General features: G+C 37.1%; 1 protein-coding gene across 1 annotated transcript in view; it reads right to left on the bottom strand.

The window, feature by feature from the left end:
- The window catches only part of EYS (eyes shut homolog), a gene marked incomplete at its 5' end in the record, with an annotated part of 904,266 nt that overhangs the window by 771,953 nt on the left and 115,126 nt on the right, over window positions 1–17,187 (bottom strand). The window contains one exon of the mRNA XM_082305491.1: window positions 10,598–10,851. Coding sequence (XP_082161617.1) covers window positions 10,598–10,851 — 254 coding nt within the window. The remainder of the gene's footprint in view (window positions 1–10,597; window positions 10,852–17,187) is intronic.

Raw genomic sequence — 17,187 nt, 5'->3', positions numbered from 1 at the left:
AGTTGTGCTAGCTAACAGTACTTGAAGAATGATTTAGAAAGATATCAATATTTATGAAATATTTCAGTTGAAAATGCTGTTAACACATTAAATACAGAGTTCACTGTTTTTTTTCCTGACAAACTTGTAGTATTGTTGACATATGCAGCTAAGATTTAGTTCCTATGCATCTCTGTTACCATTCCTTCAAGATCACTTTTGTTTTCCTTCTAATTGTGCTATCTAACCACTGAAAAATATACTACTTACAGATATGAAAAACTGATGTTATTTTTCATCTAGAAGTTAACAGTGCAGTTTTGGTAATTCTGTACATCTCAGAAAAGGCTAGGAGAATAGTATTTTTTTTCTATGAATCATGTTAAAACTTGGAAAACCCTTCATGTTTTAGTGCAATTTCTGCCAATCAAATGTACATATAGTGAAAATAAAGGTAATTGTTTTTTGTGTACTATAGACAATAACTAGCTCTTCTAGGTTATGTGCCATAACATGGAGTGCCATTAAACTTCTAGTCGCACCTGACAAATGGCATGTCCCAAAACTTCTTGCAAATAGTTGCTGGGAAAATTTAAGAACTCATGTCCTCAGAGTACAAAGGCAATATATGGACAGTATTTTTTAAATATTTCAGAGAGAATGAAAGAATCTATGAAGCTACTGTGAGACCATATTTTCTGAGTATTGAAGACACAAAAAAAGCTGGACATCATGTACAGAGAAGCCTTTTTTTTCAGTATGCAGCTAATCTCAACTATGCATTTGAAATGGATGATAAGAACCTTCTTTGAACATCAGATAAAAATCACTAATTGGCTACAAATTACTTTCAACATCAAAGTATGTTAATATAAATATTTTCTGGGTTTGCACTTTTAAGGTTAACATTAATACAACACATCCAAACATAATTAGGAGTAAACTGTAATATTTAATTAGTTATTTAATAAATCATAGCTCAGGGTCTGAATTCCTAAACAATTTACAGGGATCATGTCACCTAATTCTGAAGTACAAAGAGAATGTTAAAACTGATCATGAGGCAATCCTACTTCTATTAACTCTATAGTGCGTTTTATCCTGTATAAAATTGCAGTGTAGTTAAAATATATAACAAATAATTACAGCTGCTTAGGAAAGTTCTGTCACTCTTGCAAATTGAATGGCGTAGTGTTTAACAGCAACATTTTCTACAGGCACATTGATGACACAAAAGAGACAGATTATTCTGCAGGAGCACAAAAGTCTTGAGAAGAGCCTAAGGACCTGAGTAAGTTCACGCTAAAAAATTTGGCAAAGATATTTAGTCCTTGACCACTGCTACTGATGTAACTTACTCTGTTTAAAAAATCATGCTATTCAGCAAATGGAGACATTCTGAAGTTCTCAGGTAGATATAACTGGAGATCAAAGACAACAAAGAAATATTCCTTTCATAAATATAATGGATGAAGCCTCGATGAATATTCCTTCACTTCAAAAGTAAGAGCAACTCTGTAAGATCACTAGATTGAAAGTTTGCACCTTTCAGTGGTTTAAACTTTGGATGTTTTATTTCTGCTTAACTTGAAGAGCTTAACTTCACCCTTTATCTGGAATAATTGAACAATTTTTAGATTTTGCAGAATATCCACAAAACTGATTTTTGTTTTGTTATCAGAATAAGTTTAACTTCATATAATTCCCAAATATAACATTCAGACATTAGAATAAAACCGGAATTGATCTGAGAGCTTATTTTCTCAATGTAATACACATTTTATATAAGTATCTCTTATTAATTGCCACCACTACTATTAACATCTCTATCTGAATTACAAAACACATGCAAAAATATCAAAATACAAAGTTTAATTTACATACTGTTTATACCAACTTTTGTTTTATAGGCATAATGGAATATAAAGTTTGACAATGCAAAGGCAGACAGATGATCACAATTAATAAAAGGATGTCTCAGAATATTGTTTTTTAACTAAAACTCCTTACTTGAGGAAATATTACTTCAAGACATAAGTTGATTCTTTCTATTCCCAGACCAGATGAAAAGCAAATTATTTAAAATTCTACTTAATGTAATCCTAATGAAGTATTTATGAGAAAGCCAAGTGGATTTTTTACAGTTCAAATAGTATCCAAAACAATAACAATATATTTGAAGGTTGTCTTCACAACACTCCTGCCTTACTGTCCACCATTCTGTAAAATGTATGTAAATATAAAGCATTCAAGTCATGTACCTGAGAACAAATGGTGTAATTTTGTTGCTTTCTAAGCAACATAAGTTATTGTGTTAGGTAAGAGAAGTATCATCCTGAGTAACATTTCTGCTTACTTTGCAGAAAATGCAGTTATGAAAAAGCAAGACAGGCAGTCAAGGTGCAGCCTTAGTGAATTTAACTGATATTTCCTTTTCTCAACTTTGTTGTTCTACACACTTCGTGAATTTTCCTTTTATTCAAGGTCTTTTCTGTGTAAGAAATTGCAGTAGTTCAAAATCCAAAACAATTGTATTTTTCATTTATTTACTTCATACAGTGTAAACCTTTCTGTGAACACTTATTCCAGATTGAAAGTGATTTATATGATGTTGCCTTAAACCACTACACTGGCTTAGCTTCTCTGAAAGAGTTTTAACTCAGACAAAGTCTGTGGCTCTTCAGCTGTAAACTTCCCAGAGCTCGGCTCATCTCTGTCCATGGGATTACGCTGTATATCTGACCGGCAGGCTACATTGGCACAAGGTGCCAAGGATAATCAGTCTCCCATAGCAGAAAAAGCCAGCCAGAGGCCCCACAGAGGCTGCACTGCACGATGCCCTGAGCCATACACCCAGCCCAGCCCTGTTTGGTGCTGGAGATGCGGGAGCAGAAATGAGCTGTGGTCAGAGGATGACCTTGCCCTGTTAAAACAGGAATTGTATGAATGAAAATGTAAGCAGGTGTTTCAAACACAGAAAGGGTGTGTGAACAAACCAACTAAACCCAATTGCCTTCCTTTGTGTAGCAGAAATAATAATTTCATAATTTCAGGTTGACCCTGCTAAGATAAGCAGATATCAGGGCCCTGAGACCACTAATAGGCCCTAATTGCCCTGATCAGCTGCACCTGGGACCTTCCCACACACCCTGCCCATTGATCTCCATTTCAGCTCAGCTCTACTCAGCTGTATTTACCTAGATCTGGCCTGAGCTATTCTGTAGATGTGTTTGTTTCCAGTCCTGTCTCTGGCCCTCTCTCAAGAGTGGACTTAGCCCACACTGTAAGTAATTTTTCTCTTTGGATGGACTGCTTGTATGTACATTGTAGCTTTGTCTCTGGTCCTTTCTTCTGCTGCTTCTAACTTCCTTCCATGGATGGACGCTGGAACTGCTCCATTGCTTGTGATGCCTCAGGATAGTGAGAGACCTTGTTCATAGAATCGTTAAGGTTGGAGAAGACCCTTAAGATCATTGAGTCCAACCGTTAACCTAGCACTGCCAAGTCCATCACTAAACCATGTCCTCAAGCACCACGTCTACCCTTCTTTCAAATACCTCCAGGGATGGGGACTCAACCACTTCCCTGGGCAGCCTGTTCCAATGCCTGACTACCCTTTCGCTGAAGAAGTTTTTCCTAATATCCCACCTAAACTTCCCCTGGCACAGCTTGAGGCTGTTTCCTCTCATCCTGTCGCTTATTACTAGGGAGAAGAGACCGACCCCCACCTCACTACAACCTCCTTTCAGGTAGTTGTAGAGAGCAATAAGGTCTCCCCTCAGCCTCCTCTTCTCCAGACTAAACAACCCCAGCTCCCTCGGCCGCTCCTCAGAAGACTTGTGCTCCAGACCCTTCACCAACTTTGTTGCCCTCCTCTGGACACGCTCCAGCACCTCGATGTCCTTCTTGCAGTGAGGGGCCCAAAACTGAACACAGTACTCGAGGTGTGGCCTCACCAGTGCTGAGTACAGGGGCACTATCACCTCTCTGGTCCTGCTGGCCACACTATTCCTGATACAAGCCAGGATGCCATTGGCCCTCTTGGCCACCTGAGCACACTGCTGGCTCATGTTCAGGTGGCTGTCAACCAACACCCCCAGGTCCTTTTCTTCCAGGCAGCTCTCCAGCCACTCCTCCCCAAGCCTGTAGTGTTGCATGGGGTTGTTGTGACCCAAGTGCAGGGCCCGGCACTGAGCCTTGTTGAATCTCATGCAGTTGGCCCTGGTCCAATGATCCAGCCTGTCCAAGTCCTTCTGTAGGGCCTTTCTACCCTCCAGCAGATCGACACTTCCACCCAACTTGGTGTCATCTGCAAATTTACTGAGGGTGCACTCAAACCCCTCCTCCAGATCATCAATGAAGATATTGAACAGGACCAGCCCCAACACTGAGCCCTGAGGAACACCACTCATGACCGGCTGCCAACTGGATTTGACTCCATTCACCACCACTCTCTGGGCTCGGCCATCCAACCAGATTTTAACGCAGCACAGAGTGCACTTATCCAAGCCGTGAGCAGCCAGCTTCTCCAGGAGAATGCTGTGGGAGACAGTGTCAAAGGCCTTACTAAAGTCCAGGTAGACAACAACCACAGCCTTCCCCTCATCCACTAAGCGAGCCACCTTGTCTTAGAAGGAGATCAGGTTAGTGAAGCAGGACCTCCCTTTCATGAACCCATGCTGGCTGAGCCTGATCCCCTGGTTGTCCCGCACGTGCCGTGTAATGGCACTCAAGATGATCTGCTCCATGAACCAGCCCCTGGCTCTGCTCACCCTGTTTAGAATTTGCAGGACTGTGCCTTGCTTAGTGATGGCACTGCCTGCACTGGGGTTACCCTTGGATCCTGGTTCATGACTCCCATCATGGAGCAGCTTTGCTCTTGGTGCTCCCTGTTAACAGGGTCAATCTTCATTATGTATTAGGGTGTTTGTCAGCTGTTCTAGACTTTATTTGTATGAGGGTTTAAGTGTTCCTAAAATTACTTGTGTTGAAAAGGATTGGTTTTCACACAACTTCATGTATTTTCCTTCAAGATTTGTTTTTCTTAATGGCATCAAGGATACACTGCTCACATCTATCACAGAAGGGTGAAACTATTTAAAAAACATCCAAACAATTTAAAACCAATGAATAACTTAGTGAAAGTACAAACACTTAAATACTTCCTCAGATATACTCCAAATGTTAAGTGGACTTGCCTGATGTGTTTGTGGAATAAAAAAGTAAAACCAAAGCACAGAAATTTAAAGTAATAGAATGATATTAAAAATACCCACATGCCATTTTCCTCTTTTGGGCAAAAAGAGAGAATACTGAAGAGCATCATATATAAAATACATTAATGTCAAACTCAAAAAGCCACTGGAAGACCTACATTGAGCCTTAATACTGTTTTTTGTTACTTACACATTGGTAAAGCAATGATGGATCGGTATGTTGTTATGTGAGATATAGTATATATTCAAAATAAAAAGATTTTCTAAATCTTAACTAAAAATAAAATTAATATCATGTAGATACTAACCCTCAAGAGAAACCAATGAGACAATATTGTCTATCTACTTAGAGTTCTCATCAGCTGTCTTCACATTTTTGTAGGCATCTAAACAAATAAGAGTTTTAATGCAGGATGTGTTTGGATAAAGACAACCTTTTTTCAAATACTTCCAAGAAGAGCTTCTTTTAAACCAGAAATGAAGCACAGTGGTATTTGTTTAGAAATACCAGTCATCATGAAAGCTGGAGTCATTTGATGTTGAACACTGATGTTTTGAGATAGAGTTAACACAAAGATATGGAAGAAGGGATAGACTGGGAATGACTTTGAAGGTGAACAGAATTATGTTATGTTTGAAGAACTGAGCCAGGAGAGGGCAATATAGAGGGTCATCACATGATCAAAGGATGGGATAATTTTGTTGAAAAAAAATTACTTACTCCATTTTTAAAGATCATGCTGCAAACTTCCAAGTTTGACATAGGCCAAATTCTCTTATAGGCAGTGGAGAGTACTCCAGACATCTACAAAAAGTCTCCATATTAAAGTTTCCATCACAAGTACAGTTTACTGTTCAAAAAGGAAAGACTGTGGTACATGATGTTACAAAGTATTTGTTTTTACTGTGCAAATATCCAAGCCTTGGATTTTTTATGAACTTGTTTTTTACCAAATCAGATCATTCTTTTCATGTTGACAAATCTCATCACAGTGCCTAAGGGGTCCCTAGCTAATAGAATTTGAAGCATTTGAGAAATGCTGATAGACATCAGGTTGATCAGTCATCTAGACAGAGGAGACAGCTATGAGTTGTCTATGTAAAATTTTGCTTCTGAAATAAAAAATGATTCTAATGTTATATCAAAGAGTACCCAGGGATTCATTTATTATCAGGAGAGAAACGAAACTGGTGGCTGGGAACTTATGGCTTATTTGCAAATCTATGAATCCTAGTACACAAAGTATGATAGTTCCCCAAAGACATACAGAGTCCTCAGCAACAATAACTTCTTTTTTTACTCTTTAGTTTATTTACTGTTGCCTTTGATATTTCATCTGAAAGTGAATTTACTATTTATGAAGAAAAATGAAGTACATCTGGATATGTAAAAAAATTGAATTAAAGATAAATGACATAACAAACACACACAGAAAAAGAAATGAGATAAGAATAAATGTGTTTTTTCAGTACTACACTAAAATACTCTTCACTGATTCATAACATGCAGTTATGACCAAACTTCAAATCTTTTCTGTGCTGGAAAATATCCCAGGATCATAAACCTTTGGAGACTATATGAAAATGGAATTGCTAGGGTACTGATAACATTTTTATAAGTTTAAACAGCCTCTTATTAATTGTTTGTGGTTTATACTCTATGAAAAATCAGAATTCAATATATTCAGTACATGTGAAAATGAGTTACACTAGATGAGTAATATCGTGAAATTTCTTTTTTCTTTGAATTTGCTTCTATGGGAATGCTTTTATATAATACCTCGTTGGTATTAATAAAATAATAAAAAAGAGTACCTCCCAGTAATATACCATTATATCATTTATATAAGTAAGTCCTCATTTTTACAAAGTCAAAGGATGGTTGAGGTTGGAAGTGACCTCTGGAGTTCATCTTGTCCAAACCCCCTGCTCAAGCAGGAACACCTAGAGCAGTTTCCCAGGACCACGTCCAGATGGCTTTTGAATATGTCTATGGATGGAGATGCCACAACCTCCCTGGGCAACCTGTGCCAGTGTTTAGTCACCCTCACAGTAAAAAAGTATTTCCTGATGTTCAGACAACACCTGTGTTTCAGTTTGCCCATTGCATCTAGTCATGTCACTGTGCACCACCGAAAAGAGCCCAGATCCATCTTCTTTGCACCCTCCCTTAAGGTACTTCTATACATTGATGAGATCCCTCCCTAAGCCTTCTGTTCTCCAGGTTGGACAGTCTCAACTCCCTCAGCCTTTCCTCATAGGAGAGGTGTTCCAGTCCCTTAGTCATCTTAGTGGTCCTTCACTGGACTCTCTCCAGTACTTCCCTGTCTCTCTTATACTGGGGACCCCAGAACTGGACACAGTACTCCAGGTGTGGCCTCAGTACCAGTGCTGAGTAGAGGGGAAGCACCACTTCCCTCAACCTGCTGGCTAAACTCCTCCTAATGCAGCCCAGGTATTTACCCTCTTTGTCACAAGGGCACATTGCTGGCTCACATTCAACCTGATGTCCAACAGGACCCCCAGGTTCTTCTCTGCACAGCTGCTTTCCAGCTAGCCAGCCCCCAGCATGTACTGGTGCTTGGGGTTATTTCTCCCCAGGTGCAGGACTTGGCACTTCTCCTTCTTGAACTTCATGAGGTTCATGTCAGCTCATTTCTCCAGCCTGTTGAGGTCCCTTTAGGTGGCAGTATGATCTTCTAATGTATCAGTCACTCCTCCCAATTTTGTGTCATCAGCAAACTTGCTGAGGGTACACTCTGTCCCAATCAGCCAGACCGCTAATGAAGATGTTAAACAGGACTGGACCCAGTATTGACCCCCAGGGTACACCACTAGTTACTGGCCTCCAACTTGATTTTGTGTCACTAATCACCACCCTCTGGGTCTGGTTGTTCATCCAGTTTTTGGTTCATCTTGTTGTCTGCTCATCCAGCCCATACTTCATCACCTTTTCATGAGGATATTGTGGGAAACCATTCCAAAGACATTGCTAATGTCAAGGTAGACAATATACACTGCTCTCCCCTCATCTACCAAGCCATTCATGTCATTGTAGAAGTTTATCAAGTTGGTCAAGCATGACTAACCCTTGGTGAATCTATGCTGACTACTCCAGATGATTTTCTTGTCATTCATGGTTTCTAGGGTTAGCTGCTCCATCACTTTCCCAGGGATCGAAATGAGGCTGACCTGCCTGTAGTTCTCCAGGTCTTCCTTTTTGCCCTTCTTGAAGATAGGAGTGACATTTGTTTTTCTCCAGTCTTTGGGCACTTCTCCTAATCATCATGATCAATTAAAGTTTATTGACAGTGACGTCACAATGACATCTGCCAGCTCCTGCAGCATTTGTGAGTGCATACCATCAGGGGCCATAGACTTATGTATATCTAGTTTGCCTAAGTATTCCCTGACCTGAGCCTCTTCCAGCAAGAGTACGTCTTCCTTGCTCCAGACTTTCCCTCTGGTCTCCAGGTCATTGGACTTCTGAAGGACAGTCTTACTAGTACAGACTGAGGCAAAGGTGGCATTCAGTACTTCAAACTTTTCCACTTCCAGTGTCATTAAGTCCCCATCTCATTGAGCAATAGGCCCACATTTTGCCTACTCTTCCCTTTGTTACCTATGCACTTGTAGAAGCCGTTCTTGTTGTCTTTCACATCCCGTGTCAGATTCAACTGCATTTGGCTTTCCTAACCTTATCACTGCATGTTCAGATAATGTCTCTCTATTTCCTCCCAGGTTACCTGTCCTTGCTTACACCCTCTGTGTGCTTCCTTTTTTGTGTTTGAGTTTAGCCAGGAGCTCCTTGATCATCTCTGCAGGCCTCCTGGCGTTTTTGCCTGACTTCCTGCTCTTTGAGATTAATTGCTTTTGAGCTTGGAGGAGGTGACAGGCTTTCTTGGGCCCCACTTCCCTCCAGGGCTTTATCCCATGGGACTCTTCCAAGCAGATCTTATACACCACTGTATTGCCCCTGCAGTAGATATTGGGGTGGTTGAAGTCCCCCGGGAAGATGAGCAAAGTGCAAAATAAGGGTTGAAATTTCAGCAGCGAAATGGAAATATGTTAGATTTTGTATAGGTGAGCCAGTATGTTTTTACCTTTAGTTGTGCTCTCTTAATGGAATTTAGGCCACCTCAGGGACAATCCTCTCTTTTTTTACACATTTATTTATAAATGAGCATGAAGAGGAAATATCATCTTTTATTAAATGTGTATTCAAATGACCAAGAAATTATATACTCAACTCAAATTGAGGACAACAAATCTGCAAATGTATATCACACACATAAATGTGTCTATATATGTAAATGAATATAAACATATTTGAAATTAAAAATGTTAGTGTTGAAATGTTAAAAGTAAATGTAGCTAGCCAGAATTTATAATGAAAAATTAGCACTGAAGTTATAATTACTTAATAGCTCAGCACTTTGGCAGTGACCCAGAAAGATCCAAATACATGTGTTATATCAGTGGTTTAACTGGGACTTACAAATCTAGTACTACACATGCTCCCTGAATTGGAGCAAGAGCTCTCAGCAACTTGGAAGCTGTAAATTAACAATTAGTTAGCACAGATCACACTGTGCATACTACACTATTTATTTTTGTCTTTGTTAGTGGTAGTGTACCACAGATTGTCAGTAATGATAGAGAAGCATTCAGAGCATTAATGCTTGTGCTGGATGATATAGCCTAAAGGCTGGGAGTGCTGAATCCAAAATGAGTTTCTGCCTCCCACACATAGTCTGAGTATCAGGGTATTCACACAAAACAGAAAATTAGGACAAAAAGGAATCATGTTATCAGCTTGTGTGGGATTCATATAACCCAATGCAGAATTCTACAGCCCATTTTATCCTAGAACAGATGTCTAAGACAGGCAGATGCCCTGACTCTGCTGAGTAGAAGAGGAGTCTGAACAACTCACTCAAATATAGCTGTTTATATTCCATACACGCAGAGAGATGATACTGCTGATCTCATTCCTCCTCATGCTTAGATTTTCCTTTTCTGTACCAAAACATTTGTTCTTATCAGCCTGTGTATGACTAAATTCATGACACCTAAGACTGCATAACAATGAAATAAAAATAATACAATTAAAATTGTGTTTTGGAACTTGATGATTTTTTTTGCCAATGGCATCAAAGCTCATGCTCAGAATTGTACATTTAGTGGAGGGAACATCAGCTGAGGAGCAATTAGGAGACACAATCTAAGAGTTTCCATGCTAATTCAGTTAAAACCCTTGTTACGTCATACAAACACAAAAATATATACATATTTTTATATATATATAAAATTGTTATTTATCAATTATATAAACATCACTTACATAGAATTGGACAATCATATCTGTAGTACAAGGCACTTCAAAAGAGAAACAAACTTACCTTTGAACCCAGCAGCACAATAACATGAAAAGTGGCCAATTAAATCCATACAGGTAGCTTCATTTTTGCAAGGTGAACTTGAGCATTCATTAACTTCAACTTCACAGAAGGGTCCTTCATATCCAGGCACACAGTTACAGCTGTAATTATGCAAGTGGTCCTGGCAGAAACCATATTCAGAGCACTGGTTTCCAATGCAATTGTCTATATCAAGTTCACAAAATGTGCCAGTGTAACCAAGGGGACATATGCACCTGTTATTGAAATGAGAGGAGAAAAAAACAAACAACAAAAACACCAGTCTTGAATATATAGGTCAATAATGACTAATAATGTTAACAATATTTTCACTTTGAATTACTCACAAATGAATTGCAATTTTTTTCAATCTTCTTTCTTTACCTTTAGTTAGTCACTAAGTAACTGTTTCACATAGACTGCTTGCAACAGTTAAATGGAACTGCACAATAATCAAAATGTTAGCTATTTAGATAGGACAAACTAGTAGCTATATAGCTTTTAATATCAAGCTTCCAGTGACAATATTCAAATAGAAAGCTGGTATAAACTATGACTATTATGCATTTTAAGAATTTCTTTTCTGAAAATTATTAGTTGTTTGCTACAAGATCACTAAGAGAAAAAACAATATTACATCCTGCTTGTTCTGGACATAAAATCAGTATAAAAATGCTTTATCATTAGAAACAAAGGTTGCAATTTCTGTCTGTAACTGAAAAAATCTCTGATCTATACATTTCAAAGAAATTCAGCAGGATATTTTTTTCCCACAATGTAGGATAACATATAAATTTTATAAGACTGGAGATGACTCTGTCATGCCTTTCTCCCATTTTTTTTTTTTTTTTTTAATGTGTGAATGAAAACAAAGCTGGATTATCTCATGGCTGATCCACAGTTCATAAAATTAGAAAATCCCTTGTACTTGGCAATATTTTCTTTGATTGATCCTCTCTTTATCATGTCCAGAGGTCTCCTCATACAGGAGGAGATAATCATACAATAATCTTACCTATTCTTGATCCATGAAGATGTTATCTAGAAGCTGGAATTAACTAACATATTAAGGAAGCCTTGATTATAGCAATTTTATCTGCTGATCCATGTGGCAGAAAAGATATTTTTTCTTTATTTTTAACAGAAGTGAATGTTCATATGGCTGTTTGCTTCAGTCCTTGCTTATTATTCCTGCATTTTTATGTTAGACTTATGGAAATTTCCACTTAGATATTTTTATATCCCTATCAAATTTCCAACAGGATAATTGTAAGTCAGTAGGAAAAAGACCCCATGTAAGATTCTGTGTACAGAAAGGATCCTATAAAAGATAGCATGATGGTAGCTATTTTGAATGTTATTTCACAAAAGCTTCTTGCAATATAACTTTCGGACTAAGGAAGTTATAACCGTATCCACCAGTGGTATACTTTGTTTTCTGTTCAGTTAGACTCTAATTTTACCTGCAATTCTTCTTGGCAAGAGAGAATTTGAAAGACCAAAGAACTTTGTCTATGTACAAACTAGAGATCGAGAAGAGCAGAATACCATGGGAGCTCCATCTATCATAATATTAATGAAATACTTCTGAAGAGAAAGGAAGGGTGAAAAGGGATATGTATAAAATGAATAGCTCATAGTGTTTAATCCAATTAATTTTTTTTTTTTTTTCCTCCCAAGGTAATCTGTGGACCTTAGTGCAGCTTTGAGAGTTGAAGAGTAGCTTCAGAGCACATAGAAAATTAGGTGATTTTTCCCTTTTATGTTGTGATTAAAAGAAGCCTACAGTAAAGAATGTATCTTTATAAGGAGATATTGTTTGTGGTTATGTGGAAGTCTACAGTGGACTGAGTTTAGAGATGGCTTAGTCATTTTCTTATAATTAAAAGGCTTTTAATCTATGGAAAAGCCAAGTACTATTAGAAAATAAAATGGTTAATTCATTAAACAGCAAAATCACAAAGTGACTGAGTCACAATTATTATTTTTTATATGTATATAAACAAACATCAGCTGCTTTCCTTTCCAGTGGCTCCTTGCAGGAAGGTCCAGGCTTCCCAGTCAGACTTCTGTCAACTTTGTGTCGTCTTGATCCCTAGGAAATTTTTTTTATAATACCTGAGGCCTGACTTTGTGCTCCCTCGTGTCTCAAGGTGCATCTGTATAACTGTTTTCGATCAGATGAGGAGAAAAATTCTATGATTAATTTCCTGGCTGTTCCAAATGGCAGTGTTTTGTATCACATTGCAGAGCAGTATCAGAGCATGTAAAATTGATTTATTTCAGTTGAAACTAAATCAGTAGATGTGCTCCTTGGAGTACAGCTAATGCACACCAACCGCTAATGGGCTTTTAGTCCATGGACCAAAATAGAGCTTGCTTGTAGTAAGCCCTCCATATCTTGTATCGTCTGGTCGTGAGTTCTTCAGGACCACCATTTTTGCTTTACAGATCCGCTGCTACTGCACTTCAGTACCTACTTAAAGTAGGTATAACTACTGTATTCTCTCTTCCAACATCAGTCATTCCTTAGTAAAGGAGAAATCTTCGCCTCCTCTTGAGAGCTCCAGCTGATTCTGTTTCTCACTTTTTAAAGGAATGAAGTTCACACGAATCGTCTCATACAGTTGCTTTACAGCTAAATGTAAATGTTGATTTACATGAAATTTCATTGTGCATAAACATGCAAAGCACATGCACTTTTAGTTACCTTTAGTTGCACAGTTTCTGAATCCTCCAACATTAAAACTTCAGTATGGAAACAGCAAACAATCATACTAATTTTTCTGGTGCAATTAATCCCTTTATTTCCTCGATTAACTGGTATGCAGTCAAAAAATATTTTTTTACAGTAATGATTAGTGTGTGCATTGTGAAAATGCAACTATCCAATCATTCTTTGAAAATGTGGCTCTTGTCATTAATATTTTATAGAATATTTAATTTACAACTCTCCTTAACAGGAAAGAGAGGATAAAGAGAAGGAATTTTCTATAATTTCCTTATTATTACTAGTTGCGTAGCTTACTTTCAGATACCACAGAACTACACAGAAACAGATGCAATGAAGAATCTTATAGTTTCAGTTTCATGCTTCTGATTCCATATTACAAGCAATGATGTTATGAGTATCGTATTTTTCAGTGCTTCGGTGTCTGACAAAATCTAAAACAACTGAAAATGGAATGTCCTTTGTTTTTCCTGCTGAAATTATAACTGGATGTCTTTCAGTTTAATATGGCTTATCTCCTGCAGCAGATAAATTAAGCTCTCATTTTTTTAGACTCTTCATTTCATATTATTTCTCAGGAAAAATAAAATAATGAAGTTTTCTCTTGTCACTTCAGTGTGAAAAGTTTGCTTGGTTTAGCTATTAAGTACAGGTGACTACTTTCTTGCATATACAGAAGCTGTTGTGTTTTTTTTTTTCTTCAGTGTAAACACGATTAGAAAATAACTTTAAAACTGGATCTTCATGTCATGTGAAGCAAAGTAACTGTCTTACACAGCTATTCAAGCCCAAATCTGTGACAGTGGCCCAAAACAATGTAAAACTACAAACTAATGGTGCAGAAAGAGGATTTGTTCTGTTAGTGTTTGCCAAACACATACGTTAATGCAAACAGGAGTATTCTAGTCCTCTTAATAGCAAGTTACTTTCTTATTGTGTGTTGAGGATTAAAACATCTAAGAATCATTCATTTATTGTTTATAATCCAAACTGAGGTTTAGAGGTGATAGATTCTAGAAGTTCAACAAATTCCTTATAAACATAATTTATAATAATCTACATCAAATTCTAATGGCATGTTTACACATAACTTTAGTACATAACATCATATATGGAAGATCTGCAAAGGAAGGCTAAAATATATTTAAATTAATAAGTTAGTAATAGTCTTTATTTAAAATCTGTACTTTATAATGTGTGTATTTTTCAAGAAAAATGGGTCATTTTTATTCAGTAAAAGTCTAAACTAGTCAGGTCTTTAAGTTTTGTCCATTTTTTGTTAACAGCATTAACATATAATAGTTACAACCTACATTAATGCATTATATATTCAACAGTACTGTGTACAAAGCAGATACAGATTGAACTGTGCATATTTTTTAAATTTAATGTATAATAGTGTAAGTGCAGTTCTGTGGGCTTTGTGTAGCACCATCTGATTGCATTTATTTGTAGCTTTAACATTTTTATAAGATTCTAAATGATCTAGGATGTTTAATGGAGGTTATTTCATCTCTAAGTCAATCTATGAAATGGGTCTTGAACACAGTTTTGTTAAACACTGTGCTGGTATAACACTGACATAGCTGAACTTCAAATATCTTTTCCTGACTGTCTTAGAAATAATATCAAGACCAATGATCTCTAAGTAATTAAGTCTTTTACACTTGTAGTAGGAAAAATACCATCAGCACATTAGATTTTAATGAATATGACCTTGCATTAATACTTCAGCAGTACTAAAATACTGAACATGATATCAAAAGCTTTGAATCATAGATTGATTTGCAGTTTTCATTTGCTGCAGAGCTGAAATGCTTCTCTACAATAAAGTCAAAAAGAATTTGTATACAGATATATATGATACCAGAATTTCTATTTGTGAGTGAATCCCTAGCTCAGGAAACATGTTTTTGCCCTTATCAGAGGGATGCCTCAGCTGTGTGCTGACATATCAGTGAAGGGGCTCAGCCTTACCATGGCCTGAGCTGGCTTTCAATGGTACAAGCCTTGCTTCGAGTCCCAGTGACTGCTGCCTTCCCTGCTCCAGCTTCAGCCCTGGGAATGGCCCTTTGGGGAGGAGGACACACCTCCCAGCAAAGACCAGGAGATCCTAATGACACCCTCCAACTACGTTCTTAAGGAAGACTAAAATTTCAACCTTACAAACTGGGGGAACGTTGAAAGGATGAGTATGGCACCAAAGAAAAGGTAAATATGAAGTTTTTTGTTGACATTAATAGGAATAACAATTTCTTAGCTTCACATATGTCCTCTTTTGTCCATAGCATTAACATTGCACAATAATTTGATATGTCTATGAAATCTATGAAATAAATGTTAAATGGAGCTGCAGATAAGTCAGGCATAGAATTTAGTCTAAGAAGGAATGTATTACTCAAATGCAGATGGTTATGGCATAGCTGCAATATGTTCCTACCAATATGCAGTAGGATATAACTTTTTATTACTGAAGGTCTAGAACAGGAGGTGTGCAGGTAAGCAAGTTGGTACTAGTTAGTCCAGGCAGGGCAGCGGTCACAACATCACCACAGACTGCCTGCAGTAAAGAGATTTATGACTTGTGCCATTGAGTAAATAACTGTGTACAATGGATGAATCTTTAAAATGACTGAAAAAAGCCAAAGACCAGACTGAAGATGTGGTTATGCTGATCTGTGCTAGGAGATGATCCAGCTATTTTCCATCTTGAGACAGAAGGCACATAGGAGCACTGAAGCTTGACATTAGCAAAGACTTTCCAGTATCTCTCTACTTTGTTTTTTATTTTTTTTTATTAGAGTAGTCCAAGCAGATTAACTGTATTTACTCAGTATTATTTTGTTTTCTAGTTGAAATATGAACTGCACACACATTCATAAATGGACTAAAAGGTTATTTAGTTTCACTTTGGCTTTTTGTAAGCATCTGTATTCTCTGCAGAAAAGCTGTTGTATAACTTATTACAGAGATATTCCCTAAGAAATTGTGACATATATTCACCTACCTTCTGGAGTTGTAGCAAAGCGAGGAAAAGTATTTTTCCTCTTTCTCTAGTGGAAGAAGCCTATAATTGCTACAGAAAACTGTGTATATCAGAGCACTAACTTTATATGGCACTGCCAACTAGGTCCTGCAGTCAAATTGCATATATAGTATAGGATGAATAAGCTTGAAAATGGAAAATTAGATATAAAAAAATAATCTAATCAAACAGCTTAATTTATCTAGCTGGCAGAAAATGGAAAAAGTCAAGGATGAATAAAGTAATAGAAGCTTTAAATTTTGTGATACTTAAAAGTTATCTAAATTATGTTTACTTTTCATAGTCTTGCTAGCATCATGCAAAGAAGTGTCTAATATTCTAATTAATTAATATTTAATATTCTAATTTAATATTCTATTTTGTTTAACAATGTGTCACTAGGTAAGGCTTTACTCTTTTCTAGTGAGATTAATTCAAGATTAAATTATACACGCTGAAATTTATATACTCAATACTGAAAAATGATTTGGCAATTCAAGCTTTATTGTACACCAAATCTAACTTATTAATGGGAAGTTTTCATGCATAAAACCTCATGAAATGCTGACCTCAGAGCTATATCTGTAGACTAAAATAAGTTTTTTAAAACATATGAATTTATCATGACCTTTTAAACAATGGTAAATCCTACAATGCAGCTTCTTCAAATGTCCTAATCTAATAGTTCTCAGTACTTCTTGCTGGGCTTTCCTGGGGCTATGATAATTGTAGAACTTCATCTGAATAGACTGGACTGAAGAAACAGGAGAAACAGGACAGATAATGGAAACTACATTGAATTTTAAATTCTGACTT

Source organism: Platalea leucorodia (genome assembly GCF_965183815.1).
Source record: "Platalea leucorodia genome assembly, chromosome: 3".
Lineage (NCBI taxonomy): Eukaryota > Metazoa > Chordata > Aves > Pelecaniformes > Threskiornithidae > Platalea > Platalea leucorodia.
The sequence above is the reverse complement of the archived record's forward strand: the minus strand, read 5'-3'. Positions and strand labels throughout refer to the sequence as shown.